The 15,553-nt window shown below is 39.3% G+C and overlaps 1 protein-coding gene across 2 annotated transcripts; it reads left to right on the top strand.

The window, feature by feature from the left end:
* Positions 1-656: 656 nt before the first annotated feature.
* On the top strand, positions 657-15,517 carry LOC111225051 (tetraspanin-11-like). 2 transcript variants are annotated; one of them, XM_022749811.1, is made up of 9 exons: positions 657-795; positions 3,359-3,466; positions 5,331-5,522; positions 7,599-7,673; positions 9,426-9,530; positions 10,035-10,193; positions 10,628-10,714; positions 11,897-12,021; positions 13,686-15,517. In XM_022749811.1, the coding sequence occupies exons 2-8, from the start codon at positions 3,380-3,382 to the stop codon at positions 11,972-11,974; spliced, it is 783 nt and encodes a 260-aa protein (XP_022605532.1). In that variant the 5' UTR covers positions 657-795; positions 3,359-3,379; the 3' UTR covers positions 11,975-12,021; positions 13,686-15,517. The 2 variants fall into 2 exon arrangements, with proteins under 2 accessions (XP_022605532.1, XP_022605533.1); XM_022749812.1 differs by lacking the exon at positions 11,897-12,021 and having other exon boundaries at positions 13,686-15,514.
* The last annotated feature ends 36 nt before the right edge of the window (positions 15,518-15,553 follow it).

Raw genomic sequence — 15,553 nt, 5'->3', positions numbered from 1 at the left:
ACTGGCCTTGCAAAAAAAGGCTACACAGTAAGTTTGAGCCTTTGTTCACTACAGCCTGTGCTCTTTTCCCCTCTGTCTTTTATCTCTGTTTATTCACGTACACCTCAGCCTGAAAATTCTTCAGGGGGTATGTGGTTACATTGTAACCAAGGTTGTGCTGTCAATAGCAGGGTGGTATTCAGCCTGTGGTGGTGGAGCAGGGTAGCAGCTCCAGTTCCTTCTCTGTCACTCCCTACTGTGACTCTTTGCTCAAGTTCACACTGGTGCTGCCTTCAAGGACCGTTAGAAATGTTTATTTGGGTATGGGTTGGATGAATGATTAAAATGGAACTCATTGTACTTTTTTAGTTAATAATATATTGTAACTTGTATTTGTATTAATTGTATTTTGTAGTGTTTCTATCTATCTATATGTCTGGAGATTGCAGACAGAAAGTAGATAGTAGCTAAATCTGGAACATCTAATCTTTTTGAATGAGATTAATTTGCAGCCTACTTACTCCTTGGCAAATACATCTAATAAGAAAAAAATATAAATAGTTATATTTGAAGCACATAATACTGCTTGGGTTCTATGACTTGATTCCTTTCTGTTAGGCTGTTATTTGAGTGTTCAATAACATCGAAAATACGGGCTGCACTCAAAGGCAGCATCCGCAGAAACGTGCTGTCGGACACCCTGAAAGCAACAAGCTTGACTGGACCAAACGCTCCTTACTGCAGTGCCTTGCTCTCAGCACTTTGACGGGAATAGCAACAAAACGAGGTTATTCATCCTCACGAAACGTTGGTCTGGTGAGTATGTTCTCGGTTACAAGACGAAAACGTTAGTTTATCGATGTAACAATGAGATAATACGGTTAAACTTTGTTCTGCTCATCAACGTCGCAGGTGGAAGGATTTTTTTTCAGGATGCTCGAGCGTACACCCCGTCCTGCATAAGGGGGCAAGAAAGTTTGTCTTGAACCGTAAGGGACACATTTTCCCTTGATGTATGCGTTTCTTATGACGCTGAAGCACACCTGCAGTGGTCAAAGTCCAACATTTCCGAGGCAGGTCCTATCATTCTTAGAAGAAACCACGTTAGTAGGTAATTAACGTTACTAGTCAACGCATCCGGACGGGCAACGGTCATTTAACAAGCGTGGGAGGCCTTGTTACGAATAATAAACTACTAGCTTAGGTGCTGTAAAATCGCTAACTAGGCTATTAAGTGTTAAAACGGCTACATTTAAACAGTTAATTATAAAACAGCAGGACATTTCCGGCCAGTATGAGAGCTCGTTAAAAGTCTTGTTTGCTTTCTAAGTGACAGACGTTAGCTAGTAGTGACTTTTGTTTGGCGCATTAATATTTTAAATGGTGTGGAGTACTGTCACAGATGTTTTAATCAGGTGAGGCCAGGGCAGGAATTTCCCTGTAACTGTCATATATTCACCCCAACAATGTATTAGTGTCAAGTCCTGTGCAACACTGCAATTTTTTATTTCAATTCTTCTACAATGTTTTCTCTGGTCGAAAATGCTTTAGGACTGTTAATCTGCATGGTTCGAGGTCCTAGCATGGAGTAGTTATTACAATAACTTTATAGGGATGGTTTACCCAAATTACAACAATCAAATAACTAGTTCTGTCTAGATAGCTTATTTTTATGTGCCAAGGTCTTAAAAGTGTCTGAGGTTTCTGCTTTTCACCCAGGCACAATGCAGTTTCCTTTGGGTGCTCACTCAAAAATCAACAGGGCCCCTAGATAATCCACATAATGCTCTGAACAGTAAAATGTGAACTACCTTTTCTTGAAGAAACAGTGTACCTGTGGATCTTTTGGATACTTTATGGAAAGATACAACAACTTCCATTGTACCTGGGTATAGGCAGGGAAAGCATCTAAAATCCTGGGCAAATAAAACCAAAATTCAGTGTATGAAAAGAAGCCACTAGAGTTAAGTGTAGCAAGTCTTTTTAGCAAACCCACTACCCTTTTTAAGGTGTGGTTGGTTAATCTGAAATCTTTCCTCCCAAGCAAATGATTAATCCAACCCTTTACTCAGAGAAAAATACTATCCATTCTTACTGTTACAGACATGTATATGAATCCTCAGCCACAGTAGCGGCATCATTTCCTGTGGTGCTATCCACTGAAGGACACTGTAGATCAATGTTGTGGGACTAAGTGCCTCTCACCCCATGGCCTTTAATTTACAGAACAGAAACTGCAAGCTCAATTAAGACTCAGAGGTTTATGGTCTGTTCAGGGGTATGAATTATTTAAAGATGTGGTTTGTTGATATAACAAGAGGAGATAACAGTCAGAACTTGGATGCTGCATCAATGAACAACTAGTAAGATGAACCCCGGTGGACGCCTTGATAATACAAGTAAAGCAGAAGGAGATTCAATTATAAAGTAGTGTAAATTAAAAGTTTGAAGTTGCAGTGTAGTAAGAGAAATATAACATTAACTTTTAATTGATGATGATTCAGGTTTTCTCAGTCATACCCAAATGCCTTTTGAGAATGCTACCTGACAATAGTGTGTGATCAGATCGGAGTTGTGTGCAGATAGGAGTTAAATATGAAGAATACTTGAGCAGTCTTATATTTTGTAGCTTATTTGACTTGGTTAAGGATGCAAACCATAAATGCTCAAAAATGACTTAGTGTCACTGCTGGGATGTTGCTTTTATTTTGACATTTGATAAGCAGCTGTATCACTTTGGTAAACATTTTATGTAGAGCTGTCAAAAGTCACAATAAGCTGAGCTTGACATGAAAAACTTTATTTTGCCTGACTAATTTTGGACAGCTGCAGTTACCTGCTGCAAATCTTTTATTCCATTTAATTTTCCTTTCCCTCGGATAAAGACGATGGTATGTGGGGTTGCAGAGGCAAAACTTGAGGACATTCTGAAGGAAAAGAATTTAACTATATATTGACTTTTCATTTGTGGTCAGATAAGCAGTACAAAGTAGTTATTTGTTTTTCACACACTCTTTTAAATTGATAGATTACTTTGTAACCAGCTGGTTTATAAGTTTTGTATGTGATCCACAGTTCCATTTGCAATGTATTTACTGTTTTGTGCTGCTAGTGTCATGACATTTTGCTATTGAGGGGAAACCTGAGGTCAGCCAGAGAAGTGTGATGCTTGTCATTCATCTACAGTCTTGCGGTATCAAATTCTGTTACATCTGAAGCAATATTTTTTGTGATTTTTACTGAGCAGTATTTTGAGTTAACAAAATCTATTTTTTTCAATTGCAACAGCTTTTTAAGCTTGAATCCCCATATATTGCTGCAAAATGTATATTTCCCATAATCTCTTTTTGTATTGAGGAAAAAAAATCTGTACTTACAGAAGTGAACTGGAGGAAGGAAGATGTCAGCTGTTTATAAAGACGAACAGGAGGACTGGTTGACGGTGTGTCTAAAGTACCTGCTCTTTGTTTTCAACTTTCTCTTCTGGGTAAGTAGCAGCAAGTAGGAAATCATCTTTTTAAGCAACTTGCACTCACAAAAACCCTACAGGAAAAACCCTTACAATAATTTCATGTTGTCATATATGCAGTTGCATACTTACTTGCAATCTGCTGCTCAAACAACATTAAACAACCTCTTTTGACAGCCTCTGTATTGAGATGCATTGAGAGGTGCACTTACTGTACTTATCTCTATTTTTAAAATAGAGATAAATACAGCAAGCGTAATTAGAGCTGGTTAGTGAATGGAAATGATAATTTTGTACTTAAAGATGCAGGGAAAAAACGCTTTAATGCTCCTTTAAAACTGCAGGCAGAGATACATTAGAGAGATGGAGCCATGCAGAAACAGGGAGAGGATTAAGGAGAGTTCTGACTGAAAAGGCTGAGCTATGGACTTGGCCCAAAGTGAGTCATAGATTATTTAGGGCTTGTCAGTGTACAATGGGGAACAGTGTATCAAACCTGCTCTCTGGCACCGCACTTTACGATACTGCAGTTTGCTGCTAAAATGGTACGCACTTACAGCTACTGTGCAGAGTGTCTGGGGTCACTTTGAAACATTTTCAAAGTCTGAGGCAGAGTTAAAGAGAAGACTGTGAGCAGAGAGACAGATCTGTATGTGGGAGAGGGTAAAGAGAGAAAAAGGATCAAGCTTTATCTTCAGGCTTGGGTTAATGCTCTGTCATCACCTTAAACCTCATCTCTTGAGGAAACATATTGTGTCCCTCTCCTCATTGGCCTGCAGGATAACTAATATAACTAACTATAGCTACTTATTTTTTTACCTAAAATTCTTAAACCATAGCAGGAATGCAACAATCAGATTTTTTTTTCTCCCACTATCAATTCTGCTATGTACATCATTTTTATGTAAGCTAACATGTCACAAAAAACAGAGTCAGGAGCCTGCTGTGACTGAATGGGTCGGTCGTTTTATGCCTTTATTAGAGAGATTACAGAAAGCTTTGTTAGAGAGAGATGGGAAATGACAAGCAACAATGGTCCCCAGCCATTTTATTATCAGTTTATTATAATTCAGTTGGACTTAGTCTTACTAGTTAAACATAAAAGGAAAGTCCTGAATGTGCTATAGTTTGGGAAAAGTCATCTCCCACAAGACCCAATATATATCCATTGGTGCCTCCCTGGTTGGACATGTTGTTGTTGTGAATAAGAGGATCTTGCTTTTGATGGAAAGGGGTGGGAGGATGAAGGGGACAGACTTTCTGAGGCATTTCCTATCCGCCTGACTGTGAACCTGATGAGATGAGAGGAACAGATCTGGACGCCACCCTGGGTTTGTTATCCAGGATTGTTTGTCAGGAAGTGGTCATTATGCCATGGCTCGACCTCTGGAGTCCCACTGCTCCTATGACTGTTATTCTTTATGCCTGGCTGCTTCTCTCTGTTTCTCTCTTTTCTATTGCCTCTCTTTTCTTTCTGCCCTCGTTTTTCACTCCTTTTCACTGTCTTCTCATGTTGTTGCTTTTTCATATCTGTGACTCATCTAATAGGATTGAACTCTCTTCCTAGTTGTCACTTCCTGACCTGTAAAGTCCTATACTTTTTGGTCTTTTGTGTTTCTTCAAGACTGAATTGACATGGCACTCAGTGTTTTCACAGTATTTCCTTTCTCTGTTTGAGTCATCTGTATTGCCTCTGTCCCTGTTTTATGATTCATACCTTTTCACTATGCTTTTATTATGCCTTTTATCATGTGTTTTCATCTTGTTTTCTTCTCTGAAACCTTTTGCTACACCCATATCAGTTTTACAGTATCTCTTTCGTTATATTCTAAGATCTTTCTAACCCCACCACTTCCTCCCTCCTTCTCCACTTCTCTTCCAGGTGGGTGGAGCTGCTGTTTTGGGTGTTGGAATCTGGACACTAGTGGAGAAGAGTGACTACTTGAGTCTGCTGGCGTCCAGCACTTTTGCTGTCTCGGCATACATCCTAATCCTGGCTGGCGGCCTGGTGGTGGTTACAGGCTTCTTGGGGTGTTGTGCTGTCATCCGGGAACAGAGAAGCTGTCTGTCCACGGTGAGAGTGCAAGAGTGCTTATTTAAAATCTTCAAGTGTTTTATGCCTTTACAAAAATTTAGTTTCCACACAAATTTTATTGCTAAATTGGTAACAATTTAAGATTTGTCATTCAAAGGAGTGTAGTTTTCTCTGAAAAGGCCTAAATGCAGGAAACAGTTACTTCTAAAACCCCCTTACTGAAACTAAGTAGTTGCACTGTAACTGAACGGTGACCAGAAGATGCATTTTTACTGAGAAGCTATGAGATTTGAGTGTATGAGGGAAACTTAATCAACTCAACTGTGCCTTGGTCAAGAGCAATCTAGGCTGAGGACTCAATTATCATATCACCCTGTTATTTGGTGATATGACTTGAAATTTACACCATGACATATTATCCATTTATCGTTATCATTTATCTCTAATAATGAATGAGAAAATGGCTTGTTGACAAAAAATGAATCTACTGTTTTGTACTAAGAAACAAGAGGTGCACCAGTGGACCTCAGTCAAACTGCAACTTTGGAACGCTACCTTAATATAGAAAAAGGAAAATGTTTTCCAAAGAATTTAAATTTATTTTTTGTTTTCTGAGATGGTCTGCATTTCATTCTCTGCTCAACTATGTAACAACTATGCAACAACATCACATGGAAATCATCCATGCTCTCCTTGGTCTAAGGTTTATCACTGAATGCTGACAAATGACTCTATGACAGGACCTGTACTGTCCTCATTATTTTACAGAGACAGGTCCCAATGGGAGAGAAGCAGGCTGGAGGTGAACTTTCACTGCCGCAGGACTATTTATAGGTCTATCTATCTACTGTTGATGGATAGAGCAATAGGAGAGAGAATGGGTCTTGCAGGAGTTAAGAAGTGGATCTGTAGATAATTTGGAGTCTGGTGCATTTTGGTTGAATACCAAGTATTGATGGGCTATTTATAGATTAGTTTCGGGAGATTAATGAGTAATGCCAGTGCGTGCGTGTGTGTGTGTGTGTGTGTTTCTGTGTGTGAAGAAGGAGTGAAGGTAGCATTTTGTGTGGGCAGCAGACACACAGTGACTGGAGTGTTTTTTGAAATCTTGTAACCAAGAGATACAGAGCAGGCTGTGTTTCTGCATGACATAACTGTGATGACAGCAAAACAGAAGAGAACATTTGCTTAAGTGTTGTCAATATTAATTCAGTGAGATGATTTCTCCCCTGCAGCTGTTTGTTTGACTAGTAGTGTGCCATCGCTTTGTTTCTTGCATCGCGCAGGGTATGTAGTAGCATCTGCCCCGCTGTAATGGTCTTGATTGAAACAGTGCTGGTGCAGCTGTCAAACTGTTGTGTCCTGCTCTGCGACAGGTGGGCATAATTAGTTTTGTGTGTGTGCATTATGTGTAGGGTGTATGGACCATTGTCTGAACAATGAAAAGTTCCTGCCTGCTTTATTTTAGTCCGGGAAAGCTGCAGTTTTAATCCTGCTCATTCTGCAACAGTCCGTCAGAGCACTCTAAATGTGTAGGCGATCTGTTCCATACACACTTTACATAACCATGCTCTGTATTTCCCTACGTACAGTAGTGCTTATTATTGACGATGAAGCTTACAATAGGAACCACCAGTGTTTAACTGCTGAAGTATTGATTTCTAGTTTTAGTTGATTGTTGGTTGTATTTATGAAGAATACAAATGAATGTTTGTGCTGTGTTGATGGTTAATATTTAAATCACTTTAATTTAGTTTTTGCCAAGAATTTTGAAAGATTTTGAAGTTAATGATACATAATGGAACTGGTTTCAAGCAGCTTGGAGAGCTCCTTAAAAATGCCGGAGAGAAATCTGATGCTACAGTCTGTCAAATAGCTTTCAAGTTGTCTCTTTTTGTGCAACAGTGTCATCTGTGTGAGAAGTGACAGATGCAGCACAATGACAGTTGATAGAAGTTTTTATTGAGCCGTCACAAGTGTGAGCAACTTCCTCAGATGAGTTGGCACAGGCGACAACTGTGCTGATGTGTGAAATGTAGGATGAATTTAAGTCTTGTGTCTAATTTATTGAATTACTCCCTTCCTTTCTCTCTCTGTCCTCCCTCTCTTTTGCAGTATTTCTTCTGCCTGCTGTTCATCTTCTTGATTGAACTGGTGGCTGGAGTACTTGCTTATGTATACTACCAGAGGGTAAGTGGTCGCTCCTTATCATTTACTTGTAGTTAAGTGGTGATCTACTAAGAAGATCCAAATTGCCAATGCAAGTTCAGTAGTTACTGTGCTGGTTGCTTTTCCAGTAGCAGACAGAATGAAGGATGTAGACAGGTAGCAGTGAGGGCTGAAACAATGTTTTAATTGCCTTTGGGTTTGAGTGTTACAGATTGTGTTGACTCTCTGGGTGCGTGATGAAAAGCAGCACTTTCTGCAAAACAGCTACTGCTCTGCATGGAAGAAAATGTTGAACATATTTAACTGTCAAGAGTGTGTGTATGAATAATTGTCTGGCGCTTTAGCCACCTCTTGCATTTAGCTTGAACTTTTCAGGGCAACAACTGATATGGTGAGAAGGGAGACCCTGTACAAGATCAGTGACTTTAAGCATTGACTTTGGTTAAATGTCCCTGCCAAGTAATGAAATGAAAACAGCATTTCCCTACAGAAATGTAAGTACCATTATATACTTTTGATCCTGTTATAATGTCGATACAGTTTGAGATTTTCTAAGTGTTAACTTAATAACTTTTCAGAAAAGCCTCTCTATGATATTTTTCTTTTTCTTCGTGACTGAATTCAGAAACAGTAGCAATGCAGGAACACAGACTTCAGGTCATCATTACATACCCTGAGGATATCAGCAGTTCAGTTTAAATCTTGTTAATCCTGTTGTGCCGTGTGCATTAAAATTCATGTTTATGAACACCGTTTCTTGTCTTAGTTTATGTGACCCATTTGGGATTTAAGTGCAATATCTGGCCTCATTTCTCTTTTTTGTCCTATGTAGAAATATTTCCCAGAAGTCTTTGTTCTGTCCCATAGGACATGGGTGATGATGAGTCATGGAGAATCTACAGTAGATTTTTAAGCTTTACTTTTTGCTGTCCTTTTATGTGTCTGTGAGGTTTCACTGTTTACCACCTGATCTGAGCAGTAGCTTCGGTGTCTGGAGTTTATCTAACGCATAGGTCTCAGGATCTTGTTATCTTACGAACATCTGCCTGTCAGTCAGCTAGGACTGCAAAGAGCACCACGCTATCTGCGGGCAAGCTCAGAGATTTATTATAATGGAAAAGGGTTCAGCACAGGGTAGAATCACTTTAAGATAAGGGCTCTCATCCTCTCTCCGTTTCTTTTTCACTCTCCTGTGTGTGTGTGTGTGTGTGTGTGTGTGTGTGTGTGTGTGTGTGTGTGTGTGTATGTGGATGCACATCAACATATGCACTCATCAAAGGCTGTATTTAAAGTCTATTTTTTGCAGTGAGTTGTTCCTCTGTCTTTTCAATCACAGTACTTGCAGAGGCCTGGGAGTTGCTACCTGTCTATCATCACCACCACTGTCTATCACCTCAGCACTGTCACACCTTAGTCATTGCTCCTACATAATTGTCTACATGTCCGCCCCCCCCTTCTCAAGCTTGTGTTATACTTTCCCCATTTGCAAGTATGCGAGGGTCCGCAAAGGTCTGCATAATGTAAATGTTATAATTGGAGAATGCGCAGATGTCCGTGTACCCAATTTGTTGTAACTGCCCAGACTGTCTTTGAGGCCACTGCTGCAAGGGCACCAACTATGCATGTGCTCCTCCAGAAGTATAATAACTATGCGTCCGTGGTGTCTGCAGCTGTTAGTGTGTGTGTGAGGTCTCAATTATACTCCCTTGCGGATGTACATACAGTCTCTCACTTTCAGTCTGTACTGTCTATCTCTGTGTTCCTCATTTTCAGCTGAGTGAGGAGCTGAAGCAGCATCTCAACCAAACTATGACAGAGAACTATGCCCAGCCCGGGAAGGAGGACATCACATTAGCTGTGGACAGACTACAACAGGATGTATGTACTATGTTTGCAAAGGCCTCTGAGGTTTAGTTTATATAAGATTATAAGATGCACTTTTCTTCAGAAAGCATTGTCAGGTATCACCAGGCTTTGTTATAAATTTATTTTCCATGACTCATTTGGCAGCTACCATATGTGAAGGAGTTTTAAAGTATGTTTATACCCAGTAGAAGGAATTGCTAGTAGCTCTATGTTATCCAGTGAGGTTTGCGCAAAGTATTGTTCCAGAAATGTCTAGTGAAATAGCCAGAGCTACAGTAATTTTGTCTAAGTGCCTGTAAGGAAGGCAGCATCATTTTCTATAGTTGCAGGAATTGTCCCAAGTTTACAGAATACTGATTTGAGAAAGGAAGGGATTTGAGCCAAATAGATTAATAGAGTTATAGAATTAATTAGAGTTAAATGACGAAAAGAAGGGGAGGGAGGGATTTATGCTTCCCTTACACTGTGTGACATAATGAAACCAAACACTTCACTCTCTTCTTTCTGATTTTGCAGTTCAAGTGCTGTGGCAGCAACAACTCCCATGATTGGATAGTGAGTGTGTACATCTCGTCAAAGCAGGCAGAAGACAGAATTGTGCCTGACAGCTGCTGTAAAACCATCACCCCTCACTGCGGCAAGAGAGATCACCCCTCCAACATCTACAAGGTGGAGGTCAGTGGACTAAACATTTTGAGTGCTTATCCATGCTGCACATGTGAAGTTTTTTCACCTTCTTGTGTCAAACACTTCAGTTCCCCCTCTTATCACTTACAGTACACTACCTGCATCATGTGCAAAAGTATGAACCCTCAGAATTAAACACATGCTGTGGATAATGACTATAACCATGTAGTGTTTGTATCATAGGTCTGAGATGAAAAAATGTCTACTTTTGTCACTTTTAGACATTACTGTTTATCTGTGTCATCTACTATGTTTGTGCACTTCCCCTGAAATAGTATTAAAAAAATAGGTAAAGTGGTCTGAAAATGTACTTTAGATAAATAAACTGCTAAACCCACGTGTTCCCTGAAGCATGTCTTGATTGCTCAAGGGTGTGTTTATTGTCCGTTAGGATTTGTAACTGTCATCCTTTGACTCTGCAGGGTGGATGCATCACTAAGCTGGAGCAGTTTCTGGCAGACCACCTGTTGGTCATTGGTGCTGTGGGAATAGGAGTAGCCTGTCTGCAGGTAAGTAAGATATGATATGTAGTTCAGATGGTGTTTGCAGGAGCAGAATACAATTCTGCTGTTTTCATCTAAGCCCAATTATTATTTTATCAAAAAACGAGACAGTGCCTTTACTTTTGTTGAGTGAAACCTTACAAAACCCAGACAGATGGGTTTCTGTCTTTCCTTTTTTGAAAATGTACCATCGCAGGTCAACAACGGCTAAATGGACAGTTCTTTTCATCTCAACCTAGTCTCTCAGTCACCATTATCTAATTTTATTCATTCCTGTTATTTGATTTGTCCCAGATTCATGTGGAGGGGCTTTTAAGCCTTACAGCCTAAGGAGGCATACAGGGGTGCTTTTTTTTACAATTTTGTGCTGCCTGAAAGCCCTCTAAAGCTGTGCCACCTCTTTGTAAATTAACTTGAGGGAAACCTGAGACCAATTTTTTCCACTGGTTCTTGTCAGACTGATATTCCCTTTATGCCCACCATTTTCCACGCAGACAAGGGAATTGAGAATAAAACCATATGTCCTGCCGACAGAAGGCCGGGATTTCTGTGCTGTAATAATCAGGGCTTGCAACAACATAAAAATATCACTATTCATGTGATCTCTGTGATGCTTAAGATTGTTGACAAGGGAATTAAGGAATACAGCTTTCCATTACCTGTATCAGTAATGTATGAATATTTTTTTCTCATCCTCAAATTGCCTGAAGGGATAATACACATGTAAATGGGGTGCTGAATATATAAACCATACCTAGAGAAATGCATAAAAAATCCACTTTGATTAAGTGTGATTTAACATTTTTCAGTCCGCCATGTTTGTTTTCCTTCTGTACTGGAGGGTTGCTGTATGTCTTGTCTTTGTCAACTGAACCAGTCTGTCTTAATCTTGATATACTGTCCTGTCTCTAGTAACTTTTTCACTCACTGAACCAAAGTAGATTTGTTGAGATCCATGTTAAATCAAAGTAGTTGTAGTTTTAATCTCTTTTACATTTATGTTTTTTGTACCACATTAACCTGTCTTTGGTACGTTGTACTGTATGTCTTTTTGTGTGTGTGTGTGTGTGTGTGTGTGTGTGTGTGTGTGTGTGTGTGTGTGTGTGTGTGTGTTGTGTTGTGTTGTGTTGTGTTGTGTGTGTGTTGTGTGTTGTGTGTTGTGTGTGTGTGTGTGTGCTGTCACTGTAGCTGGCTGGGGCAGCCTTGACAGCCTGCTTTATCTATATGCTCTATAAAGAAGAGGAAGAGGACTTCGGTACATTGTGATTTAGCTCTAGAGCATCTTTTGTGGTTTAATCAACTGAAGAGACAAGGTTGGAGGGCATTGTGGAAATTTGGTATCTTTCTGCATGTTTGTCCTTGTGTGACTGTCTGCTGTGTGTTCCATGTGAAATCTGTGGGCTACATGTATACTAAATGAACATTTATGTTCTTTCATGATCTTTGCTGAGTGTGAAGCATGCAGCTGCCTGGCTTTGGCTGTAAATTGCAGATTGTTGCTCTGCATGTTGTGATAATGGGCTGATATGGCTGATAAGTACATAATGACTTGAGAAAGGTCAAACATCAACAACAAACATCATCAGAATGTCTTGATTAATCAAAATTAAACTGCATCTCGTCAATGATGTGGTTAGCAACAAGAAAAGAAAAACACGGTGACGCATGTATTTACAGAATATACAAAGGTTTTGTGATATATTCCTAATGGCAGATTGACTTTAAATTCAACTCTTATCATCAGGCTTCAATACATTTTTTTAGTAAGGTGGTAACTAGGTGTATAGATTGAGAGTTCTGTCTTCTTCTGATATTTGGTGTCATTTGGTAGCAGCACTACAAAGCAGCCTACCTCTATGCACCACACTTAACATTACATTTCTAAATCATTGGTGGTGTTGCTATAGTTATTTGCAATCTAAAAATAGAATACCCAGAGTTTTTTTTTGGCCACATAATGAAATATATTTCTTTACATTATTCCATCCTTGTTCATTGCTCAAGTATCAGTTACCTCAGTCTTCTCAAATTAGGCTTCAAAAAAACAAAAAGCAGGGAGGCTGTTTTTGTCACTTTTTGTTCTCATGTCAGCATCCTCAGAGCCAAAATGTCAGTCTTCCTCTGCTCCTACGTATCCATCACTGGAGGAGAAGGGGAAAAAAACAGAGTTGCCTGAAGAGAGATTGTGATGAGTCAATATACAATGCTGACTAGCTCGATAAGGCTTTCTCAGAGGGCTTTTAGAGACTCAAAGACTGAATCTGGGCACTTGACTGTTTATCCGTCAAGCCCAGCAGGCCCAGTGGCTTAGGTCAATATTTGTTCCTACTGTTCTTCCTTCATTTTTGGACCTTTTCTTTCGTAGCGTATAGTTTAGTGCTTCTGTCAATTGTGTCTCACAGATTCTGTAAGGTTTTACATGCATCCATGTGCTTACTTTAGTGCCCTACAGTTTTGTTTAATGGGACCACATGTTGGAATACCATTGAGGTGTTAAAAGCAGTTTTTCTTAAAATTTTTTAGAATGTACTTTTTTTACATTGGCACCAACTGAAGTATGGAGTTACATGGTTGGAACCCTTTTTGATTCCACAGTCCTGCAATCCAAATTTTTCAAAATGATGTAATCAGGTATTCACTCTAATCCCTAATTTCAGTAGTATTCATGTATTACAGTATTGTCAACAGATTATTTGGATTTAGTTTTAAAAAGGAATACTTAGATGAATGTTTATAAATGAATCTGCTTTTTGACCCCAGCCGAAGTGCTTTATTTTAAATTTGCTTGGACAAGCTTGTGCACACGTGTTGCTGCAATAATGGCTGCTTGAGTCCTGACATCCCCATAGTAACCACCTACATACTTTCCAGCAGTCTCTAACCCCATCACCCTTAACCCCTCTCTATCAATTCAAGCTTCCTGCAGTCCTCCATGGTGACTGAGCAGCACTCCTGACTTAACACTTCCTGTTTTCAGATCTGTGGGATGGTGTTCACCTGCTGTTTATACAGAAGGATCAAGATGGACCCTTACTGAGCAGACCTGGCCCCCAACACACCACCTTCAACAGGCAGTTGGAGCAATGACCTACTGAAACCTAACTTCAACCTCTGATTTTTGAACTCTGACCTGGTGATCTAAGCCAAATGCTCAGACATGTTTCAGGTCACCTACATTGCAGTCAGAAACTTATTGTGCCATTGAACAGCCAGGCTGATCTTTGGTTCCTTCTGTACAGTATTAGACTGAAGTTATAATGTTCTTCAATCCAGGCTTATACATTCCTGATACCTGACGGAGATCTAGGCTTCCTGGAGCATCATGTCTGGTTGCATCGTTGCCTTGGTTGAGATGCATGCTTTCGTTTGAGCAGGACTGAAGAAAGGGCAGTCCTTACTCATATTGCATTCTACTCAACTAATGATGATGCAAATTGATTTATCATGTTTTCACTATGCAGAATTATATAATAGGGTTTTCTGGCCATTCCAGTGCTTAAGTAAGCTGAGTGAGAGCACCATGTACACTGGTGTCACTGTTGAATGATCATAGGTAACTTACAGTTGTATATTTTGTAAACACAATGTGCCTCTTTCACAATTCTGCTGATAAATGATTATGTATTAATTCTGCACCTGGAATCTTTAAAGAGAGCTGGTAATACACTGTGATAAACAGCAGCAAAGGAAATATAGTTTACTATCTTTATTTTTGTAGTTATGTCTGTATTACTGACAATAGCACTAAACTTTGAACTGTATTGTGGTTGAGATTAACTGATCAATACTGGTAATATTTAGGTGAATGGCTATGAACATTAGGACATTTCCAGACAGCTCAATAACAAAACTGAAAGTCCTTTTGGTTTCTAGATTCCTGAATTTTTGACTCCACCTAGTGGCTGTCAATGAGCATATACTCTACTAAGTGCTGTATTATTACCATGTGCTGCACATTCGTTCTGATACCATATTATGAAATTCTGAATTTATGATATATAAAAAGGAGATATTTATCTTGATGTGTGATGCTAATGTATGCATTTCATATGGTAATTTTAACATGAACAGATTTCACTCTCTGTGAATATAAGATTTATTTCTACACTTTCCTCAACACACTGAGGTTTCATTCCCTGCAGTGAAGAAGTTGACCTTTCTGTTAGCCAAAGAAAGCAGGGACTATATTGTTTTCACTGCCCAATCTATCTCTTCATTCCTTTTGCCAAAGCTATTACATATGGAACAATGAGTAGCCTTGTTGCCACTATACTGTAGAGGTGAAAGGTCTCAGATTGTCTGTTGTGGAATATAAAATAGTAATATTTACTCTCTGGATGTAGATGTTTCTGTCCTAGACCAAAAAGTGAAATATGTGTTGGACATTTTTTCATCTTAATCCCTTTCAAGAACATGTCGCAGTTGCCATGACTCAGTTCTTTGTGAAGGTCCTCGTAGGATTTGTTTTTTTTCCTGATTGACATCTCAATGAAAGTTGTTAATGTATGTAGATGGTTGATGATGAGTTAATGATATAACACTGGCATGTGCTCCAACTACTGATTGTGCTATTCAAAATATTGATATGAACCTCATAAATAAACGATGAATATTGTTGCATTAAGAAATTGCATTGTGTAAATGAAAGAGAAATATTTGGAGTTGTTTTAGACAGGCAGCTACGATCCAGTGATTGTTGTTTGGCGCTCTTCAGTTGATGAGATGATGATCATTATGGGCATTATCTCGAGTTGAGTCAGTTCATTTATATAGACCAGAGTGACCGCTTTGTCCTAGAAGGCTATATACAGTTTTTTCATGCATACGACATCTTTCCATAGATTA

The sequence above is a fragment of the Seriola dumerili genome, unplaced genomic scaffold, assembly GCF_002260705.1.
Source record: "Seriola dumerili isolate Sdu_G_001 unplaced genomic scaffold, Sdu_1.0 BDQW01000138.1, whole genome shotgun sequence".
Classification (NCBI taxonomy): domain Eukaryota; kingdom Metazoa; phylum Chordata; class Actinopteri; order Carangiformes; family Carangidae; genus Seriola; species Seriola dumerili.
The sequence above is the reverse complement of the archived record's forward strand: the minus strand, read 5'-3'. Positions and strand labels throughout refer to the sequence as shown.